At 34.7% G+C, this 22,177-nt stretch overlaps 1 protein-coding gene across 4 annotated transcripts in view; it reads left to right on the forward strand.

The window, feature by feature from the left end:
* Positions 1-22,177, forward strand: part of LOC132192860 (gamma-aminobutyric acid type B receptor subunit 2) — a 153,701-nt gene that overhangs the window by 91,986 nt on the left and 39,538 nt on the right. For all 4 annotated transcript variants that reach the window (XM_059613036.1, XM_059613038.1, XM_059613039.1 and 1 more), the window contains one exon: positions 10,537-10,674. In XM_059613036.1, coding sequence (XP_059469019.1) covers positions 10,537-10,674 — 138 coding nt within the window. The remainder of the gene's footprint in view (positions 1-10,536; positions 10,675-22,177) is intronic.

Genomic DNA, 22,177 nt, shown 5'->3' on the forward strand with positions numbered 1-22,177 from the left:
GGAAGTAAAAAGTTGATTAATAATTTTTCTCAAAGCCATGTTAATCAATCACAAAAAGTGAATCTTCTCATGTGAAATTGTTTGAAAAATAAAATTATTGTACGAAAGGGCAATTATTTATTTGTAATTTTCAAGAAATATGTTCGTTTTGTTACATTTACAGTGAACTGATGAGCAAAATTTCAATGTGTAATTAATGAATTGTCCTTCAAAGACAGATCCAGACTCCTGTCCTCTCCCGTGCTCATTCTTCTTCATTTGCAAGCATCAGCCGTAACATATTTACGAAACCGATATATCTTGATTCTAATCCGTGGACTGTTCGCTCCACTATTTCGCTGCTGGCACCGAAGTAGTTTTTTGTGCAACGCGCGCAGGCCAGGCGAGCAAACACTACTTACGTACCCTGGCCGGCTCTCTCTCGCTTTTTGGCCGTTTGATTTATTTCAACCTTGTTTGTCTACCGCCTGCGAGTTTGGTTTGTTTTGCGAATGCGGAGTGCGGAACTAATGCCTGTTCAACATGCCAGTCAAGAGATTGAGAGATTTCGAGTCTCCCCTCCATTCTCTCTGCAAATCTCGCCCAGTTATCGTCCGCACGTCGTCTTTTGTCTGCTGCAAAAAGCGTTAAAAATTTACTACGGAATTTATTAATAGTTTCACACCCGGCGGGAATTTATGGACCTCTGCATAGTTCTAAAATTTTCACGCATTTTACCGCCAAGATTTTTTAATATTTAATGTCGGCTCGTAAATTTGTGTTAACTTTTATCACCCTTTCAACCGGTGCTGAATAAAAAAAGGAGTCGGCAAAAGCAACTTTCCGCTTCCATGTGTACCTATATGTATAGGAGCGAAGCAATTAACCAAAGAGCAAAATAACACTAGACACGGCCGCAAAGTTATCAAGTAATTAAATTTCTCCGCTCCAAGTGCGGTTGGTGTGCGTGCAAAGTTGATTTTTGCCTACAAAAACATCCGAGGACGCAGCCGGAGAGGGAAAGCGCCCATTTTCTTTCATCTCTCTCTCTCTCTGCGCTGTTGGTGAAATATCTTAGCGCAAAACTCTGACGCAATAAAGACAAAAGGAGGCCGGCAGGCAAGAGCGAGGGAGCTCTCTCTGCTAGGCACAAGTATAAGTTTTTGCCTCTCGTCAAAAGTGTTGTGTGTGAATCTGGCGGTCACAAAAAGCCTGCTGGTTGTACGGATACTTTTTTGTACCAAAAATATATAATCGTGTCTGCGCTACCTTGAAAGCTCACAAGCACACAGGATGCCAAATTTTGGAGTAAAAAAACCTTTATAGCATAAACGTATGAAAAATGGAATAAAAAAAAGAAAAAAAAATTCAGATTTATTTTAATAAATTGAGGCACAATTTTTATATAAAAATAATTAATCAATAGGGTGACTGTGCCAGTTATCGTACTAATTTTGTTATCATAAACACAGCATTGTGTGTACAATAACTAAAACAGTACGATAACTGGCACAGTCACCATATTATTTATAAATTTAAATAAAATTTTAAAATTTTAATGCTTAACTTAGAGCTAAATTCAAAACCATTAAAAAATGATTATTTTATTACAGAATTCTAACTAACATTTTTTTACTATTAAGAAAAAATTTTATAATTTAATTTGAAATTAATATTAAATTTGATCTATGTAGAAAATAAACAAAAATTGTTAATTAATTTCATGAAATTACAAAATAATTTGAATTGTAGCAAATTAATTACAAATTTATGTTTTTTCAGGTAAAGATTTCTCCGTTTTACAGCCAATTTTACTGCCGGATGAAATTAGATATTATATATGCATGCCAGTTTGAATTTTTCATGCAAATCATGTGTACGCAGAAGACGCATAAGGAGCCGCGCCATTAAAATAATAAGGATGGATCTCCTGAGGCTTGATGTGGCGCGTCAGCTCGGCTCCTCCTGCGTGATATATTTTCGCTCCTAACTTATACATCGTTCGCCTCTCTATTCCATTGTTGATAGAGCGTCGTCGTCTCTCTCTCTCTTTCTTCGCGGGCAAAGTGAAATTTACGCACGCATTAAACCTAATTGAATTTATATTTAACTCGCGTGACGTCAGAGGGCTCTTCTCATTTCAAACTTTGCTCTTTTCAAGACAATAATCAACGCATGGCTGCGCTTATCGGGGCGGAAATCGAAAAAGTTTGTGTGCGTGGAGCGCCAGATGGGAATTCGCATACTCGGCTGCAACACCAGCACTTTCGCCTCTCTCCTCTGTATCCACACTCGCACTTTTGCTTTTCGCGGGCACGACGAGGAACTACTCCAGAGAGACAAGTCGCGAAGAGAGATTCTGCTTTCTGTTTGCGGCGTGCTTACACGGCCAGAAACTTAGCACTGAATGAAAATTCATGTTTTGGTCGAATTCAGCTACTCTTGGGTTTATAAGACTAAGGAAAATTTCTTTTCTTTTTTTAGTTTTGATTGCTTTGAAGAAATAATACACAAAAATTCGCAAAAAGAAAGAAGATAAAATAATAATAAAATTTTATTTTAAAATTAAAGCATTTGAGGTGGACTTTAACTCGTTGTAAAATATGAAATATTAGAGGAAAATTAACGACCCCAAAGGGGCCAAAAGGTTACCTGTAATGCTGGATCTACGTTAAAATTCTAAAATTCTTTATACTGGCGGGGAATTTTAACAGAAATAAAACTTAAATCAGGAATTTTACAAACAAAAAATTGCAGCAATTTTTTCTGGAAAATTCGCAATAATCTGCCACATTAATGGATTAGCTCAGCTGTTTCGGCCAATTGGCAAAATTAATTGCAGACATTTTGTGTAATTTTTTGTTTAGAAATTCCAAACTTAATTTTAATTTTAAATTCTTTAATTAAAGGCAATTGATATACCTTTTTTTCACACTATAAGCAAGTTTTTATGAAGTCATGAGGATTTAAAATCAACCACTGGAAGAGAATATGTTTAAAATTAAAAGATTTTATTCCTTCTAATATAAATTTTACAACGGAAAGGCAAGTTTTTATCAATTCACGAGGACTTTAAAATCAAAGATAAGCGGACGCAATTTTTAAAATTGAGAGCAGAGTGATTTTATTCCTTGAATTCCTTCTATTTTAAAATAACTCGTGATTAGGAAGCTTCATAGCATTCACGTCGAAATTTTTAGATCAATTTAATTATAAGATTTGACCATTTAAAAACATTTAAAAATTATCTTTCATATTTTTGGCCTCTTTTCAATAAAAAGATTTATTCTGTCTTTTTGGTTCATCTGAATTAAGATATGTGCTAAAAAAAAAATCAAAATTTTTCCTCATTTTAATAAGAAAATCCAGTTTTGAGTGTCCAAAGCAAATAAAAGCAATCAAAGAGACCAATACGGTTTAATCGTCTGTTACGCAATGGTACATATCAAGGTCTGGCGAAAAAGCACATATGTACACAGACACACCTCGGAATCCATAAAGACGAGGCAAACAAGCACATTCACTTTGGTCGCCGCACGAATCGGACGCTTTTTCGCGAAAAGCACGTTCGCCCCGCAGCCGGGAGTGAGAGAGAAAGACGGGTTATAATGCACATGAACACACCACACAGAGTAAAACCGCACAACTGTGTGGGTGGTGCGTGAACGGTGTATCCGAGAAAAAACAACGCGTGCCGTCTACAAACAATAAAGAGAAAAGGGGACACGTTCCGAGCCGAGAGAAAGATATGTCTTTTTGTGTTTGTTGTGTGATCGCGGGGCCATTTCGCTGCGACATCTCACTCCCGTGCGAAATGTGTATTTTTCGTGCTCACCTAAAAGCGTCCCTTGTTCTTGCTGTTTTCGCAGCAAATTCACCGCCAACACTTTCTCCCCCGTCTTGCCGCTTATTATTGTTATTTCTATTAACGCAGATGTGAGCCCTCGCGTAAAACCCTCACTCGCTTCCTCCTTATACGCACTATGCCAGCTTGCATCACAGCTCTGGTTCAAAATGTTATGGCCCCAACGCCATTGAGAAATTTCCTGAAAATTGGTTCTCAAAACAAATTTTATTTCAAAATTTAAATTTAACCCATTAAATTTAAATTTTAGTATGTCACCATCCTTGCGATCTCTATGATAATATCAATCTACATTTTCTTGCCCAAAATTTTTTACCTACTTCCAAATTTTTTTGAATTTCGAAGATTTTTTCATTCAAAATTTTTGTCCTTTGTTTTTATTTGGAATTTATAACTTAATTTTAACCAAACAATCTTAAATATACTTGGGAAACGTGCGGGAATTGGCAACTACAGGATAACAAAACTCCAGCAGTGAATAAAACAAATATATTTTTGAACAGAACTCTTTAGGTTTCAATTGATTGAAATGGTCTGATTGCACTTTTTTGCATAGAGAGATCTTATTTCAAACAAGACAAATTGAAATTGGAGACTCGGAGATGGGAAGCTTTATTATTTATTTCTACGAGTTCCAAGTCTCGATACCATAAATTTGATAAAATAAATGTAAGAAAAATAATATCAAATTTTAAATAATCAATTATTAATAAAAATTAAGTTGAAATATTAAATTTGCAAAAAATTAAAATAATATTTTTGCTACCCAAATTGTAAAAAAAAAAATTATTATTGAGAGAGAACCATTGAATTATGGGATAAAAAGCACTACCACTAGCAAAGGTTTCAACACAATTTCTGTGATCCAAAAAAGTGGAAATAAAATTAAATATGAAAATATGTATTTAAAAAAAACAGTTTTTAATGGAGCTTTTATTGTTTAGTTAGTAAGAAACTCTCTTTGGTGCGATTATCGAAATTACAGAAAGTAAAATAAACATTTTTTGAAGATTGCGTTTGGGCCACAACATGTTTATTATGCACCTCTGCTTTTACGAGCGTCGCTCTCTTTCTCTTTCTCTCTCTCCTTAAAACGCGAAAGTACATATATACAAATGCACATTTACTTACGTAGCTCTCTGGCTGCGCGTGTATATAAATTGTATACAGCTGCGCTGGTATGAATTTATATGTGGCCGAATTCACTTTGGCAAAATGAAATAGGGCGTGTGTGTGTGCAGCAGAAAGGATTGAGGGAGCTGGACTTGTTCTTGTTCGTTCTCATACACACGAGTTTATGCGGCCAGCACCGCAAAATTGGGCCTTTTCTTTATTTCCTGCAACTTCTCGGCGGGCCAAGTTGGCAAGAAAGTAAATCTCACGCTAGCATCCCGCCCGCCCTGCCGCTAAGCCTCTCGCTATTTCGGTTAAATAATATCATCCCGGCCTCTCGGGGGCACCCTGAATTACCAACGCACTTTTGCTTCTTCTCCGAGACCAAAACTCTCTTGTGTGCAGCCAACGCTGTTCTCTGGACCAAGTGAGATATTATCGTTTCTGTTTTATATTTTATAAAACGGCCAAAGTTTTCCTTTGCCCTCGGCAAAAATATAATATTGCGGACAAAAGGGAACAAAAGGTTAATTTTCTGGAAATAAAAGCATTAAAAAAAGCTTCTCTCGTGTCGACAGGGAAATTCTCCTGGAACGAGAATTTTCTGATCAAAGAGGACGCTGAAGAATTTCCGTGAACTGCTATTGAATTTAGCTGGTTGTGGGCGTTTCTTTGTTGAAACTTTAAATCGATTTTGCCTTTTCAAGAAGAAAAGAGAAATGTTTATAAGCATAATCTATAATTTTTCTTTAACAAGACGTCGTGTCAAATTTTTCCACTATTTCATTTGCATAAACAATTGTTGATTTTATTTAATGATAGTCTAATTGCTTAGTTCGTTTTTATTTGTCCATTCAAAAAAATAATGATTTTCTGTCCAAAATCATTAAACTCGTTACACATTCAGAAATTAAAATTTGGACATTTTAAAATTACCTTATCAATTTTCATCCTATTTAAAATAAATTATTTCCAATTAATATTAGAGAAAAAACTGGCAATTGAGTGAAAAATTGTAAATTTTTTCGTATTTTCCAGAAGTTGGAAATGTTGGACTGTAACTTTTCAAATTCCAACACATAAATTTTAAATCTCTCCACGGAGGGAAATTTCCATTTTGATACAATGTTTTTTGAAACTGGAAATACGACCTCGATGCTGCTAACCTATTTGTTGAAAAAGGAAACAATCATAATTTAAGCAATGTTTGTTCAAATTGAAACCTGATAATTACAGCTGTTGTAAATTTTATGTTATCCACTGCTGGAGTTTTGTTTCCCTGTAATTTAAACCCTGCAACACACATAAAATGTAAACAAACAAAATAATAATCAAGGGAGCGGCGAACTTCATATTGAAAATAAAAACCTGCTCTTTGAATTTTGTTGTAACAACGATTTTGTGAATTACCTTTAAACTCGCAATGAAATTAATTATAAAAGTTGCTAAATATTTGACTCGACATTATAGTAAAACAGGAATTAATAAGGCCGTCGTTGTATTTATTAATTTTCTTTTTACAAGCTCAATTCCATTTTTTTTCCAACCAGTGGTTGAATTAGAGAGGAATTTTTAATTTAATAAACACACAAGAACTTTTATAAAGAAAGAAATGATAAATTCTGTATTATTCTTAACTAAGACACAAAACGCAAAACTATCCCAGATATGTTTTCGAATCTGCACCAAAGACCTCTTCCCGCTTTAATAATCCTCGCCGAAATTGGATCAGAGACACAGGGCTCTCGTCTCACAGTAATTCAGTGTCGGGTCCCGTTCCCTGCGGAGAGGCAGAGTGGAGCTCGAAACGCCTCCACCTGCAAATCCATTGCGGCAGCAGTCAGCCGCCTGCGAGCCTAATAATGTTGGCCGCCCTGCCGAAATATATCACGAGGATAAGTACATGCACGTGACGTCATTATTTCAAATCCACCCCTTCGCGCTTTCCACTGCTCCCGGGCCAGCAGCGAAAATTCGCATAGCTGGGTAAATATTGCGAACGTCTTTTTTTTCGCCAGCCGGATGAAGAGAAAATCTTTACTTGCTCTGCGGATTTTTCATCAGCCCAATGATAAATATTTTCCCCCAGTTGTACTTCTGTATTTTTTTTCTCTGCGGTGCGCGAATGAGCCGTTGATGCAAATCGGCGTGTTTTTGCGAGAGCGGCGAAATTTGTGTTAATTACTTCCGTCGCAGGCAGGCATCACGATTGTTTAGACCGTGCAAAAAGGAGAGTGTAATCAGAATAAACACAAAAGCGGCGTAATTGGATTGGCTCGCTCGCTGCTCCGCTCCAACTGAATTAATAAATTTCCAGCCGCCGGATGAATCGCTACGAAATACAATATCAACGCGTTTTGATTAAATGTGGACGGAAATCGGATATATAAATATAGAATGGGAAGAAGGTTTTTGCTGTTAATTTTCGCAAAAAGCTGACAGCGGAATTAATGCATTAGAACGTGGGCTTCTTTTGATGGCAAAAAGCTTCCATTAATGAGGGAAACGGATTAAATTTATGCTCAAACGAACAAAATGAAGGTGGGCTTGGTGAATTTCTCATTATTTTACCTTTACTGGTGATATTTTAAATGTGGCTTAAATTTAATGTAACAAACCAGTCTTCCATTTTATCTATAAAACGTTAAAAGCAAAATATTGTTCAAAATATTTTAAAGTGTCTTTAAAAAGAAACTTTAATAATATCAGCTTATAATTTTAAAAGCTTTTGAAGAGCAATTTAACATAAATTGCAGCAAAGAATTGTAGTTTTGGTCTTAAATTTGAACCTCTCAGGAAATTTCTTATTTAACGTCAAAGGCAAATAATAATTTGATGTCAAATTTGATGATCCTTCTAATCCTAACAATGTATCATGTTTTGAATAACTACTAATAATGCATCTATACTGCTGAAAAATTCCATTTTTTTTTAATTTGTGCTAAAAAGTACTTTTTTAGATATAAAATTAATTTAAAAACGTTTCAGTAAAAATGTTGTTTTACGTAGCAAGAAAGTTAAAAAAAAAAAATTTAGATTATTTAATTTGTATAGATTAAAAAATGCACGATCTCATTGAATTTCAACAAGACAGGGCATTTTAATTGAAGACGGTAAATTTATTTCTTTTTGTTTGTGAATGAGATCATTTTTTAGAAGTTTGAATATTTTCAAAATATTGCGAATCTGTAAAAAATAAAAGAAATATTAAAATCATTCAAAAAGCCTTGAAGTTGTCCAAAAATTTAAAAAGTAAATAATCTATTCAACAATTCTATCGTGAAAATTACATAAAATTATAAATTATAATTTCGTCCCACATTTTTTGAATTTCGAATCACAACAAATTAATAAACAAAGAACAAACTTTGCAGCAAATTATAAATTTTAACGTTTGCTTATAAAGCAGTTTAATAACATGCAAATTTTATCGTTAAACATGAACTTATTTTAGTTACGTTTGATGTTTTTCCTTCCATCATTGGAAAATGAACCATAATTCTAGTGAAACAAATTTCCTTTCTTGCTAAACCCGTCATAAACTCGGCGCCCTATTTTTTTCTAAGCCAGGCGAAAACGGCGAAGGGAAACGAGCCATCTCGTCGACGAAACTTGATTGATTTGAGCTTTATTGTCCGCGATCGAGCATCCCCCCGCTCGGCTGCTGCTGCTTTTATGTGTTCTGATGGGCCAATCAACGCCTGTCAGCACGCCAGCATAGGCTGCGCCGCCGAGCACATCTGCCGCACCGGTTGCATAAAGTAGCACGCTCGTTAACACGCCGTGGCGAAAAGCAGTTTTAATATCTCTCGTGACTGTTAACATCAATCCGCCGATGGAAAAGTTTCGCCTCGGGGGCCAACTTGCAGACTAAATCACCACCGACTGACTGCAATAACTTTTCGTGCGGATCTTTGCTCTTTATTAAAAGACGTAGGAGAACAAGAAGTTTGGCCGTTTTGCCCAAGCCTTGGAATTTCCCCTTTTCTCCTGGAATGGATTTCAGTTAATTAACTTATGGTGGTTTCAATATGATGCTGTATGGACATTAATTACTAATCTGACTTATTATTTTGTTATTGTACACAGTAAAATTTATGCTAATTCAAATTATATTTCCAATTTTAATTATTCAAGAGTGAAGAAAATTGGCATTTCTTACAAAATAATAATTATTATTTTTGTTATCTTAAAACAATTTTTTAAACAAGGACAAAAAACAACGTTTCAAAAAATATTTTGTAATTAAAACTTTTTATTAGAAATTTTATTTCATTTTTTATCAGTTATTTATCTTTGAAATTTTATTCCCTCTTCCAGGAAAACAGAAAATTGAACACCGAATCCAATTTGAGCCAAAGATCCCCCCTCTTGCGAATTTTAACATTTTCCCTACCCGTACCCTCGATTTTAATTTCCCACTCGAGCAAATTTGAATAATCCGAGCGTATTAAAGAGCAATTTGAATTTCAACAGCGGCTGTGCTGCTCCGTCGTCGGCGAGAAAGAATATATTCCGCCGATATCGTTCCCATAATAATTCTTATCTCCTCGGCCAAGCATAAATTTCGAATCAGAGAGAACTGTGTCTCTCTCACGGCCGGTTGGATTTATTGGCTGATTGCGCGGCCGTGCCAGGAACATGCCCGAGACCATACCGCACCACCATTTGATTCTGCATTTTTACGATCCGATGACGACTCATCAACTTTTATATTGCAGCGCCTTGATAAAAAGCCACGTAAAGGAAAAAAAGAGAAGTTAACGTTACCATGTCGTATTTCAAAGTTGAATAATTTTTTTTTGCTCGGGAGGAAATTTAATATCTTTTCAAAGAGTTTTATTTAATAATCCATGAGCTAATCTGACCAGAAAATCAAAGGGAAAAGTAAAATTATAAAGATAAGAATTTTTAAACAGAAAACTTAATTATTAGAACAAAAACAAATTATACAGTGGAAGTGACGTAAAAATTTAACAAAATGCTTCTTGAAACTGTAGAACTTATTAGAATAGTTTAAATATTCCAAATTTGGGTTGTGTTAAAAAAATCCGCGTAAATTTTTTTTTTTAATTTAATAATGAAATAATTGCTTCTTAATCTATTGGGAAATGAAGGTCTTTAAATCATTGAAATTTTAGTTTACGCAAAATACAAATTTTTTTAAAGACGGCAGAATCTCATTATCATTTTACCTAAAATCCTGTATTTGCATTAGTTTTTTTTTGTATAATTTTTTGCTCACTATGACGTTGGAACAAGGAAAATCCGCAAAGCCCAGCACAGCAAAATTCATATATTAATAACAATAATCCGACGTGTTCAACCAAAAGCTCGGTATGTGTGTTTGTATAATTTTTATAGTTGGCCGTTGTTTCTCTCCCGAGGAATAATGCATGAATTCGTAATCGTCCGGCTTTGTTGCGCAATTCATGATTTTTGCACAACGCCCGCCTAAATAAATAACCAAGTAAAAACAAACACGCCGAGGGGGAATTTAATTTAATAACTCGTGCGTGCGGCAATAATTTCCGGTGATACAAAGTTTGGCTAATGTGAATGTGCAATTTTTGTTTCAGTGCAACGCAGCCGTCGGCGTGAAGGCGTTTTTCGACATGATGCACGACGAGCCGCACAAACTGATGCTCTTCGGCGCCGCTTGCACCCAAGTCACCGACCCCATCGCCAAAGCCTCCAAGCACTGGCGCATCACCCAGGTAAGCGGACCGTTCACGCGAATCCAAACGCGGGCAAATTGATTTCCGCAAAGTGATTCCACCTCGAAACTGGGGCAAAACTTTTCCAACACGACATCGTTTTAGAAAAATAAAACATCCGCGAAGACCTTCTGCTAAAAGGCATTTTATAATACAGAATTTTACTGATTTTTAGAAAAGAGAAATTTGATTTAATTTAATTGACGTAAGTTAAAGAGGAAATGGCGATGTTTACATAAATATTTTAGCATTTTTAAAGTCGGAATCAATAAGAACAGGATAAATTTATAACATTTCCAAACACTTGTATTTATTGTATTTTTAAATTTTAATCTATCTTATTACCGAACCGTAATCATGATATTAAAAAATTGATTGAAATGTAAAGAGTTTGAAGCCTTTACTGCTTTTAGAGCCACTAAAATTAAGACGAAACCAGAAAACTTGTTAGATTTGACTGAACTTAAGGAAGTTTGACTATGCAAAGTTTAAAATTAAATTACTTTGAATTAAAATAGACAGCTTTTTCCAAATTAATAGAAAATAAAAGGAGATTCTGCAAAGGCCAGAATAAATATCATTATAATTTCTGTACATTATAATTATTTTCTAGATTTTTCTAGATCCATTTTTGAAGAGATTATATGTACCTAAAAATTGTTTAAGTGAGAGACTGGTGAGAGATATTAATTAAAACATTTTTTCAAGTAATGAAGTTTTCTTTAAACCAATTTCATATCATTCCGATCAAGTTGGAAAATTAAAATCAACATCGAAATCTTATTTTGAGAAATGGTTCAGAACACAAATTTCTCAGTATACGATAAGTTCCTCGATAATACTTTGAGAAAGGCAGAATTTTGAATATAGTCTTATTTTATCCACAAAATATTCATCATTATAATATAAACTTTCATAAATTTTTCCGTTACTGCAGCGACGTGTTTAGTTTATTCATGCGTTCGCACGTTCCTGATTGCATTCCTACCAACAAGTAGGTCAAGTGAGCCGCATGCAAATTGCAAAGTTTGCGCACCTTACAGTCGTAACTAGCACATACGCCTATTAGCCAACCAATCCTCCCTTTAATGAACCTTCTGTTAAGAGTAGAGTGCGGCTTGTTGGAATCCTACATGATTGATTGAATGGCAATTAGAATCAATGCAAATAGAGTGTTTCGTCTGCTCGCAAGCTGCTAGAAAGTTGCTCGAAATGCCACTCCAAATAGAGTTGATTTATATTAACGATATTAACTTAATTTATTTATATTTGTTAATGAATAATGTGTCTAAAAGTTTATTAATATTGATAATCTGAGAGCAACTCATTTGTCATTAAAAAAGAAAAAAAAATTTATACAAATTTATCTCATTTGAAAATTATAATTGTTTGATTAAATTGTTAATTAATACTCACTGTAAAATATTTGGCTAAAATTTCTTTTAAGAAACAAAATTTTGTATTTTTATCAGACCAGATATCCAAAAAATATTTTTGGTCTATGAACATGCAATATTTCTTAATTTGTTCCTTCTCAAATCATAGACTTTTTCAGTTCTAATGATATAGAAAAAAAATTGGGCCGCAAAGAGCAGATTTACAAGCTCGGGAGTTGGCAGAAATCGTAGATTCCATTTGTGCTTTGCAAGTCTTGCACGCAAAAAAGCACCGACTGAAAAAAAGGTGAAAAAGAGAGACGGAGTTCGCACGAGGAAACGAAAATAGCTGGGAGGAAAAAAGGTTTTTGCTCTCTCTCGGACTACAAAAGTTGTGCGAGAGGAAAAACGAGGTGCTTTGATGGAAAAGAAAGAAAGTTTGGCATTGTTGGTGTGTGAATTATTTTGGGCATTGTTGGCGCATCCTGGCGCAGATCGCAATCGCCGCTTTTGTGGCCAGATTTAATGAGAGCACGCGAGCGAGCAAACTAAATGGGATTTCGCAGCGGCAAATGGTCGCTCGTGCGGACTGAATCTTTTCTTATTATTTTTCTCTCTTGCTTGGGCCTCTTCATTTTGCAAGAGAGCAGCTCCTGCCTTACTTTTTTTGAATGAGCTCCAAACGCTCCGCACAAAGACGTTGTCGCTAAAGAGACAGGTGATTTCTTCTTCAGAGGCAAACTTTTTATTTCAATATTTTTTTTTTAATAAAATGAAACAGATTCCAGATTTAATTATTTCAAAGCTTGGAATTCACAATTATACTACAGCTTATTAAGATCATAATTATTTGGAAAAACGTGCATCTAAATATTTTATTGGAAATTTATTTTCTTTTAAAATTCACTCCAAATTTTATTCGAATAATTTTTGCAAATAATGTCATTTGATTCAAATTGAGACTAAAACGACATTTTAGAGTCTTTTTAGATTTTTGTGCCATTTTTCTACTTAATTTTTTTATGCATGTATTTTATTATTATACACACTTTAAACATTTTATGTCAGAATTAATTTCTTTCAATTTTCTGTTTGAAATTAATTTGCACAAATTTTACTCTAAAATTTCTTGAAAATCAGAATAATCATTCATTAATTTTACAATTAGAATAAAAAATAATAAAAATAATTCTAAGCACTCTCTATAATTTTACTTAACTTGACTTTAATTTCGTAAAGAAAAATCACTAATTGCTAAAACAATACTGCAGAGTCATTTTGCTGAAAATTACTTTACCTGGGACTTATGAAGTAAAATTTGGGCAAAAAAAATCGTTGTTTGGGACATTTTCTCTAATATTTAACCACTGATATATAATGATTCCAAAATTCAAGCAATCAGACATTCAAACTTTTTTTTTAAATAATTATCACTGATGGAAAATTATATAACGGCAATTTATAATTTAAAAAAATCACAATTTCTGAATTTTGAATTAATTTTAATATATTATATAAGATTTACCCTGTGTGGGAAAAAGATTGGAAAGATTATTCATATTTTTTTTTAGCTTTGATGCAAATATAAAATTCATGCATCTAAAATTTTGTATAAATCGTAATAAATTCAGCTAATCCATTACCAGAATGTGAGAAATCCGGGTTTTACACGATGTTCCTCTTTTAGTTTCATCAACGAAAAAACAGGCGTACTTTTCATTTCGGCTTTTGCTTTTGTCGGCCCAAAATTCATTTGCACTGGTCGTTTGGTCGTTCTCTGTTGAAACGGGCAACTTTTATTGCGCTTCCCTTCTGTGCCGGGTAATGGTCTGTCCTGGTCAATCAGCTTGCGGCCGGCAGTGCGAATAAATAAATAATTCAACAGACTAAGCCGATTTCGTTTGCCAGGCCAAATATTGACTCGGCAGCCGCCGGCGGTCCAGCCCAAGGATTGCTCAGGGCAGTGAGCAAACGCGCCAATTAGCGAGACAAATAATATTTTTCACGAAATTTTGGTAAATAAACCGAACCAGCAATTAATGTCTGTTTGCTCGGTTGTTTTTCGCAGAGCAAATCCCGTCCCCTCTCTTCGGATAATGGACGCCATCAATCAAAAGTTTTCAGTGATTTGTTTCGCCGGGAAACGACGCAAACTTTGTCTCCTGCCGGCGAACCTCTGAAACGAGTGCTATCGACATTTTTTATTATTTATTCTGCGGCGGAAATATTTATCAATCGGGTGATTTTTGGTGGCAAAAACACGAATATATTTCACTCGAACGGCATTCGCGTAAATTCAAATTTTATGGTGGCACTTGGCTCGTTGCGATTTCCGCTCGAAATGAGATGCGCCCTCCTCCCTTTCTCTGATCATGCAGCTCTCTCGGAATCTCATCTTTTATTCCTGAATGGTCGTTTTCTCCCGCCGATGAAATATTTATGGCGGAAAAATTGACGACCGCGGATCGGTTTTTATGTCATTGCCGAAATGCGGATACATTTCTATTCATCTGGAAGAGATTGTGCCATTCAATTAGATAATCACCAAAATAAAATTTGTTTAAATTAAAATACAAACTTAAACAATAAATTTTTTAAATTGATTACTGTAAACAATATTTTTAATTGAAAGAATAATAAAAAAAATATCGAGTTGATTTTTTTATGAGAAAAGTATTATTGGATTTATATTTATAAGCCTCTAATATAGTCTTTGCAATAATTTTACCAATTATTGAAATTCTATTGGAAAATTTTACCATCGTTGATGCAGATTTCAGAGACTTGATTTGACCAGATGTGAATAAAAAGAAAGAGTCCTAAAATTGATATTTTTTATTTTTAGATGCAACTTTTAGACTCTTCTATATTTTGAATTTTCTGTTGTGAATAATAAGAAGATTAATTTCATTTGGAAATATTCGCAAAGAAATAAAGAAAAATATCGCTTTGGAAATCTCTTTGAAATAAATTTAATTTTATAATACGTCAATTTTTTATATCAATAATTCGTTATATCCTTTTAGGAAAAGTTTCCTAAAAGATATTTTCCCTGCAGCGTCTTTTCTCAATCGCATTAGTTTCCTTTTCCGCGAAATCTCCCGATTTTTTTTTTTACAAATGAAAAGTAAATCTACTCCACTGAGGGATGCTTCAAGAAATATAAAAATTCCTTTTCTCTCTCTCGACCTTTTGTCACATCCTTTCTTCGCAATGTAAATAAAGAGCGGCGATAAAAAAAAAAAGGAACCGCGAAATCGTGCGCCGAGGGCGCTTTTGCTCTTTTGCTTCTTTCCGACCGATCTCTCGTCATTATTATTGAAAAATAACATTGACCAGAGCTGGAATAATAAAAGTACGCTCTGCTTTTATGCGGCATGATTTCGCTCGGCCGCCGGTCGAAAAACACACAAGCGCACATTTTATGGCCACAAGCATGCATATTTTGCTACGTGGGGTCATACACATGCCGCTCTCTCTTTTTTATATATATTTGTCCTCTCTGCCCGTTTGTGAAAACGTACACAGCACAAAGCCCTAAACCCGGCCGTATCTCGGCCTCGCAATTGGCTGTTTCAATATTTTGCGAATGCGCAGCCATGAAATATAAAGTCCGGTGCATACTTTTAAATTTTCCAACATTAAGCTGATGCGGCAATCGCTGCTATTTTCGCTTTGAAATAATTATACGGTTTGCGTATGCAGGAGGCGGATTTTATTGCACAACATAAAAAATGCGAATATATAAAAGTTGCCTGTTTATTTATTCCATTATAAGTGCAAGAGGAAAAGTGAAATAAAAATGTTCACTATTGTTTAAAAATAATCAGTACCGCAAATTATACTTAACTAGATTCATAATTACGGCTAATTAATATAGGTGTAGCTGTCCAAGGTTAAAATAAATTGCTCGACAATTTTTTGAATGGTGTTACGAGTAACTATTGAATAACTGAAATGTTTTTATTTAATTTATTGTTTAAATATTTCACACAAAAAGGCAATGATGTCTCACCGCGCTCTTCTTAATTAAACACATAATCCAAATTACATAAACAGTTTTTGGTAAAATTAAAATATTTATTTTTTAATTTTAGTACCCATTTGATACCCAGGTTTTACGTTTTAAACTTCAATTAATATGAAATTGCCAAAAAAAGAAAAAGTTTTTCTTTTTATTATAAAAAGATTCATTTTATCAGGTTTATAATTAGTTTTTGTTGAATTGATTAGGCTATTCTACAACCATCTTCAACGAATAAAATGTGCCTTTAGATACAAAAAATATGTAGTCCCTAATTAATCAGAGAGCAGGATTTATTGTTTTCCCTGTAAATAAAAAAACATTCAATGCTTTCTCATCTGGTCTCATCCAGAAATAGTAGAGTTTCAATAAAATGATATTAAAACAATATGTAAATAATGAAGTTATTGATTAAAAAATATAATTTTTTTAAATTAAAATATACTGGAAAGAAGAATTAAAAAATGTTTAAAATTATTCACTCACAAAAAATTTATGTTATTCAATTATTTTAATTTCAAATTTCAAAATTTAAAAAACAATTAAATTAATCATTGCAGGGAACATTTTTAAATTGAATACCCCTTTTGTATAAAGGCTTAGGAGAAGTGGACAATTCAAATTGTTATTATATTTTCAGCTCTTGACCTCGCATTGATTGCAAAGGACGGACATTTGCCCGCCGCAAAGTGATCTCAAGAGCAAGTAGTCGTGTTTCACTTTTTGTACGAGCTTCACTCTGCAGACACAATAGACAACAGTGGAAAAAAAATCCGCGGAAAAAATTCAAGTGGCCAATGAGCCTCGGTTCTCTCTTTCTCTGCGGCCTTATTTATATTTTCACATTTCACCGAGCAAAAGGACGAAAATGGAGAGCGGCACAGAAGGAAAAATCGGCATGACGTTTATTATATATTTTGCGAAAAAGCCGCTCGAGTGCTGACGCAGAAGAGGCTCATTATCTGCAGCCTCTGTTATTTATATTTGCTCATTTTGAAGGGGAATTTGCGCAAACCAGATTTATTATATAAATTCCCCTCGTCAAGAATACACACGCCTTGTGAATAAACGAGTGTGTGAAAAAATCCGATTTTCCGCCGGAATTGCGCGGATAAGGAAAGAATTTAAGGACGTTATTGACGTCTCTCTTGACTTCTTTTTTGACGCTAATGAGGAGAAGTGCGCGGTTTGCGAAACTCGTGTAAGCTGATTTTTTAAAGGACCGCCCAGAGATCAAAAGGCACGCCGGCAAAATGGTCCCTTCGCGTTAAGCAGCTTGTGGCAAGTGAAAAATTCTCAACAGTGGCCTTGCAAATATGCAGGGAATGCAAATTTTTACGAATCTAAAGGAATGTTAGGAAAAAATATCAAAAATAAATGCAAATAAAGGAGACAAAATTATCCACAAGCTGATTTGTTTAAGCGGGTGGTTAATTTTTAAAAGATTTAATGTAACTGAATGTTTTGTGGGAGAAATACTTTGTTTGTTTTAGTTCGATTGGTTAAATAAATAGGCTTTATCAGCTAACAGGCTCATTAGCAATACTGAAAAACGAGGAACCAATAAAAATCGCTCAATAATAATCTAAGTCAAAACGCATATTCGGGGATTATTTTTTTAATCTTGCAATAAAGAGGTACGGATGAATTTTAATGATTTTTCTGAAAACGATAGCAACAATTTGCAGATTCTTTTCCATGTAGACATATGAAGGGAAATTAAATGAATTAAAATAATTATCAATTTTTTTGAAAATAAATAGAATTTGCTAAAATAACTTTTCCCTCAAAATTGGCTAAAGTGGCTAAACTAAAATTGATAACAATTGCCAAAAATCACGTTCCTATCAACCAAAATAAATAATAGCAAAATCGTCTTATTCTTATAGAAAATTTTCAGATTAATCTGATATAAAACATTTCAGTAACATTTATATCAGTGGAAAATTAATTTAGTAAGGAAAAAAATTGTATATTAAATAAAAACTTGACGGATTAATAAGCTGCGATTGCATTCACGTGTAATAATATGTGATCAACTGTCAGAGTTAATTAATTTGTGCTTTCAACAGAAATGACATTTAATGCACGTCTATTCCAATTTCATTTCTCCCCGGCACAGAGCATTAATTAGGTTTTAGTTACAAGTACTGGAGGCTTCCTTCGTTAACCCGTGTAGTATTTTTGCCGAGCTTCACGTGCCTTGTTGTGTAAGGGTGCACCGGGGGTGTACATATAACACCCTGCCTCATCAGGTGTCAGTCATATTATTCACTTAATTAAGAGCCGCCCTCCCGCTGCGAGCGAGCGGATATTTCTTCTCCCCGAGTGATTTATCATCTCACTCTGCGAGGTGAAATTTCTTCTTTATTTACCGCCTTGCACGCCCAACTTAATGCATATATTGTACCCTGCCCTTAAATTACACCGACTGAGTGAACGCAATTTCAGCCAGACCTAGCTATGTTGGTGCGCGATGAAGAGGAGTCGTTCCGCCGGCTGGTTATATAACAATTTCTTGCAAGCGAAGGGCGGTCGTGCTCCATTAATTGTCACCCCAAAAGCGGTACCTCATATTATACAATAACCTTGTCCATTTCAGACGAGTAGGGGATGAGATTTAATTAAATGATATCATTTCTAGATCCTAAAATTCTAATATACCTCATTGAATTACAGTAAAAACGTGATGTTTTTTTATTGGAATAAGGCAAACAAGTGATCACTTTTTACAACTTTTTATCAGAAAATAATTTGAATAATACTAATGAAGCTTGAAGCCCAGGTAATAGAAATTGAGGTAATCACCTATTTCACTTATTTGAGTTAATAAAAATCAATTTTCTTCTTTTTAAAACTCATCTATTGAAATAAAATATAATTATTTCACCTAAATCACCCATTTTCAGTACAAATTTGAATTAAAAACAAATCATCGAAAGAATGTCCAAACAAAATTTGAAATTTTTCATTAATAAATAATCATATTATTTTAGCCTGATATCACCTATATAATCTGAAAAAAATCACCTCAATTTCCACTTCGCCAAACATAATTGCCCAAGATTTACTTTTTAATCAAAAATATTTTTACATTAAATCCAATCAAAATTTGAGACTGGATTTTCTATTAACTGAAATTAAATATTTAGTAAAAAAATCTCAGCAGATAATCTCACCATAAACACAAAATTAGCTGAAAGATTTAAATAATTCTATCTATTCTATATTTTCAAAATTGACCTGACTCAAATTCCAAAGGGAATGGACGAAATCTGAGAGTTGAGGTCATTGCGGATCAGCAATTGTTTTTATTTCTGGTAACTTTTCTGTTCAAATTAATATGCAAATTTTTTTTGTGAAAACACAGTATGGGAAAATTAAATTTTGAGAACATTTTTACCGATACAAAGATCCTAAAGATTTAAAAATTATCTTCCTTATTTCCGTGACCAGCAAGATCTACCGTTTTGCTTTTATTTTTCCTGTTCAAGATTGGTCGTTCACACAACTATCAAAAGAATCTCGGTCAGTCTTGAGTATTCTCACCGGAGGACACAACAGAAAGATAACCTTGGACATATTTTTTCATCCCCCGAGAATTCCGTCAAGTGAAGGCCATTAACTTTCAATTGTTTGCGGCGTGACGGGTGTGCGGAGGCGCAAACAGGAAAATATGAGATGTTGCACGGCTCGCGTTACCCATTACAAGAGAAGGACAACGTTATTATTTCATCCACACGATTGCGGCCATCTGGGTTTTGTGTTTCTTTAGTTGGTTGGGCATGTGTGTGTGCTAAAGAGTTGTTAGGCGGCGCCGGGGCATTTCTGCCTGACAAAGAGCCATTTCGGAGCTGCTGGTGAGAAAGGGTCATACACATTTATACACTGCTGATAGCCGGGCAATAATGATAATGGCCAGTCCTGCAGCTACAAAGATGGCTCTCCATGCTCTTAGCCAGCCTCGATTTGGCACCCCCGGGGCAGTGAAAAATAAAACGGTAGATAAAAAGCAAATAAAGATAAAGTTTTATAATAAATGTTACTAAAAAATATTCAGTTATAATGACTAACATCAGTGAATTATTTCATGAAGGGATGGGAAATTCCATATTTTGTACAAATAAAGTCAAAATCAGGAGAGTCAAAATTAATTTCCGAAAGTAGCACTAGTAGCATTGCTGTTTAAAAACATTTAGTATTTTTTTATATCCCCCAAACATCAATCAAATATCAAACAATTTGAATGATCTAATTGATTTTAAAGGCAGAAAGTGAATCTTTGTTGAATTTCTGCAGATACGAAGTTTTTGAGTGTGAATTTATTTTAACGTGATTTAAACTCTGGTCTTGGAATTTTGTTGAAATTCAGATAAAAAAAGGTTCAGCGTCAGTCTTAAAAAAAATTGCTTGTAGATGTTTTTTTAGCTTTTTTCTGAAAACATTTTGAGCTTCCTAGATATGTATCCGATTCTCTTAATTAATAATTTAATACACACCTTCAATTTTAGAATTAAAATACAAACTTCATTATTAGTTAACTTTACTTTACATAATCCCTTTTCATTCTGCCCCGAAGCCTCCCACGCCCTTCTGCAGATTTCGCTCACGTTCTCGGGGCCCGGAGCCCGGACATGATGAAGAGCCTGCATGTGCTGTGATCATGGTTTCGCCGGCCGGAGGATTATTATCTGGTATGGCGTTCTCTCACATCAGCACTTAAATACCTGCCGCGCGCCTTGCGAACATGCCGTGCTTTGGTTTTGTTTCGCCTTTCATTCTGGTGTGTTGATCCGAACTTAAAACTGACCGGCGAAGAGCCCAAGGGCGTTCCTCTTCATATAAATTTGCAGGCCCGACGCAGCAAATGGCAAACGAGGAGAATTAGTTGGGTCAATTTGGCCGCAGGCCTTCCAGACAAATACAAATGGCGGTCTGCCCTTACAATTTGCGTTCGAACTTCGTGTATATGAGGAAGAGCACAGCTTTTGGCTTCCGCCGGCTAAACCGACGCTCCTCATTTGAATAGAGAATGGACAAAAACTTGATTAGTCTTCGATTAAAATGTTAAGGTTTTAGCAAAATTATATCAGCAGAGTGTATTTATTGATGAAATGTTATTTATAAAAGCATTATTTGTAACTTATCCATTCGTCATAAATATTCAACTTTTGCCACAGATTATGCAACATTATACCAAAATATCAGCATAAAATAAAGAATTTTGATAAGAAAATTGTAATTAGTTTTGAATTGTTTTTTTTTTTGCAATCTTCTTGGTTGACGGTCACTTTTGACCTCAGAGATCGACTAAATTTTTAAGTTGGTTGTAATAAATATAATTACAAATTTGAAATCCAATCTTAAAAATAAAAAATAAGCAATAATGATTCCTGATTTAAAAGTTATTCACAGCTATAATTAATTTAAATGATACTTTTCATCTAATGAAAATAAAAAAAGACAATTAATGAAATGAAAACGATAAAAAAAATGCAAACATTTCGCAAATGCAATAATGGATTGCTTTTTTAAGCTCTTGCGAGACCGCAATTTCGCAAGTAATAAAAAAAATGAAAAAGGCCGTGCGGAAATTAATTAAAATTCTGGCCTCCGCGGGGAGCGGTGGAGACAAAAACAAACATATAAAATACGAAACGTGGTTACACGCCGGGGAAGAAAATCGATAGCCGGCCAAGTTGCAGGGCGCCAAATTCATACGGGAGAGAAAGAGAAATAGTGAGAGGCTGGACGGACACGTCGCGAGGGCAGGCCGCAGGCGCACTTTTATTAGCCCTAATTTTATGAGCCATGAAACATTTTTTTGCGGGAGATCAGGCAACAGTTCATCAGCGCTTCCTTCCGGCCCGCGGGCCTTTTTTCGTCCACGCGTATCACTGGAATAGGAGGACGAAATCAGCGAATAAAACAGCACTAAAGCGATCGTTGGATTATACTGCCTGGAATTAATCTGCCAAGGGCATGTCCTGCCGCGACAAACGCAGCGTTTATCTCTCTCTATCTTTATGTGTGCGTCGGCGCCGCTACTTTTTATTGCCGTTACCTGCCTGCAGGCTGTAATTACGACAGCGGTAATTCCTAG

The sequence above is a fragment of the Neocloeon triangulifer genome, unplaced genomic scaffold, assembly GCF_031216515.1.
Source record: "Neocloeon triangulifer isolate White Clay Creek 2 clone unplaced genomic scaffold, ASM3121651v1 ptg000003l, whole genome shotgun sequence".
Lineage (NCBI taxonomy): Eukaryota > Metazoa > Arthropoda > Insecta > Ephemeroptera > Baetidae > Neocloeon > Neocloeon triangulifer.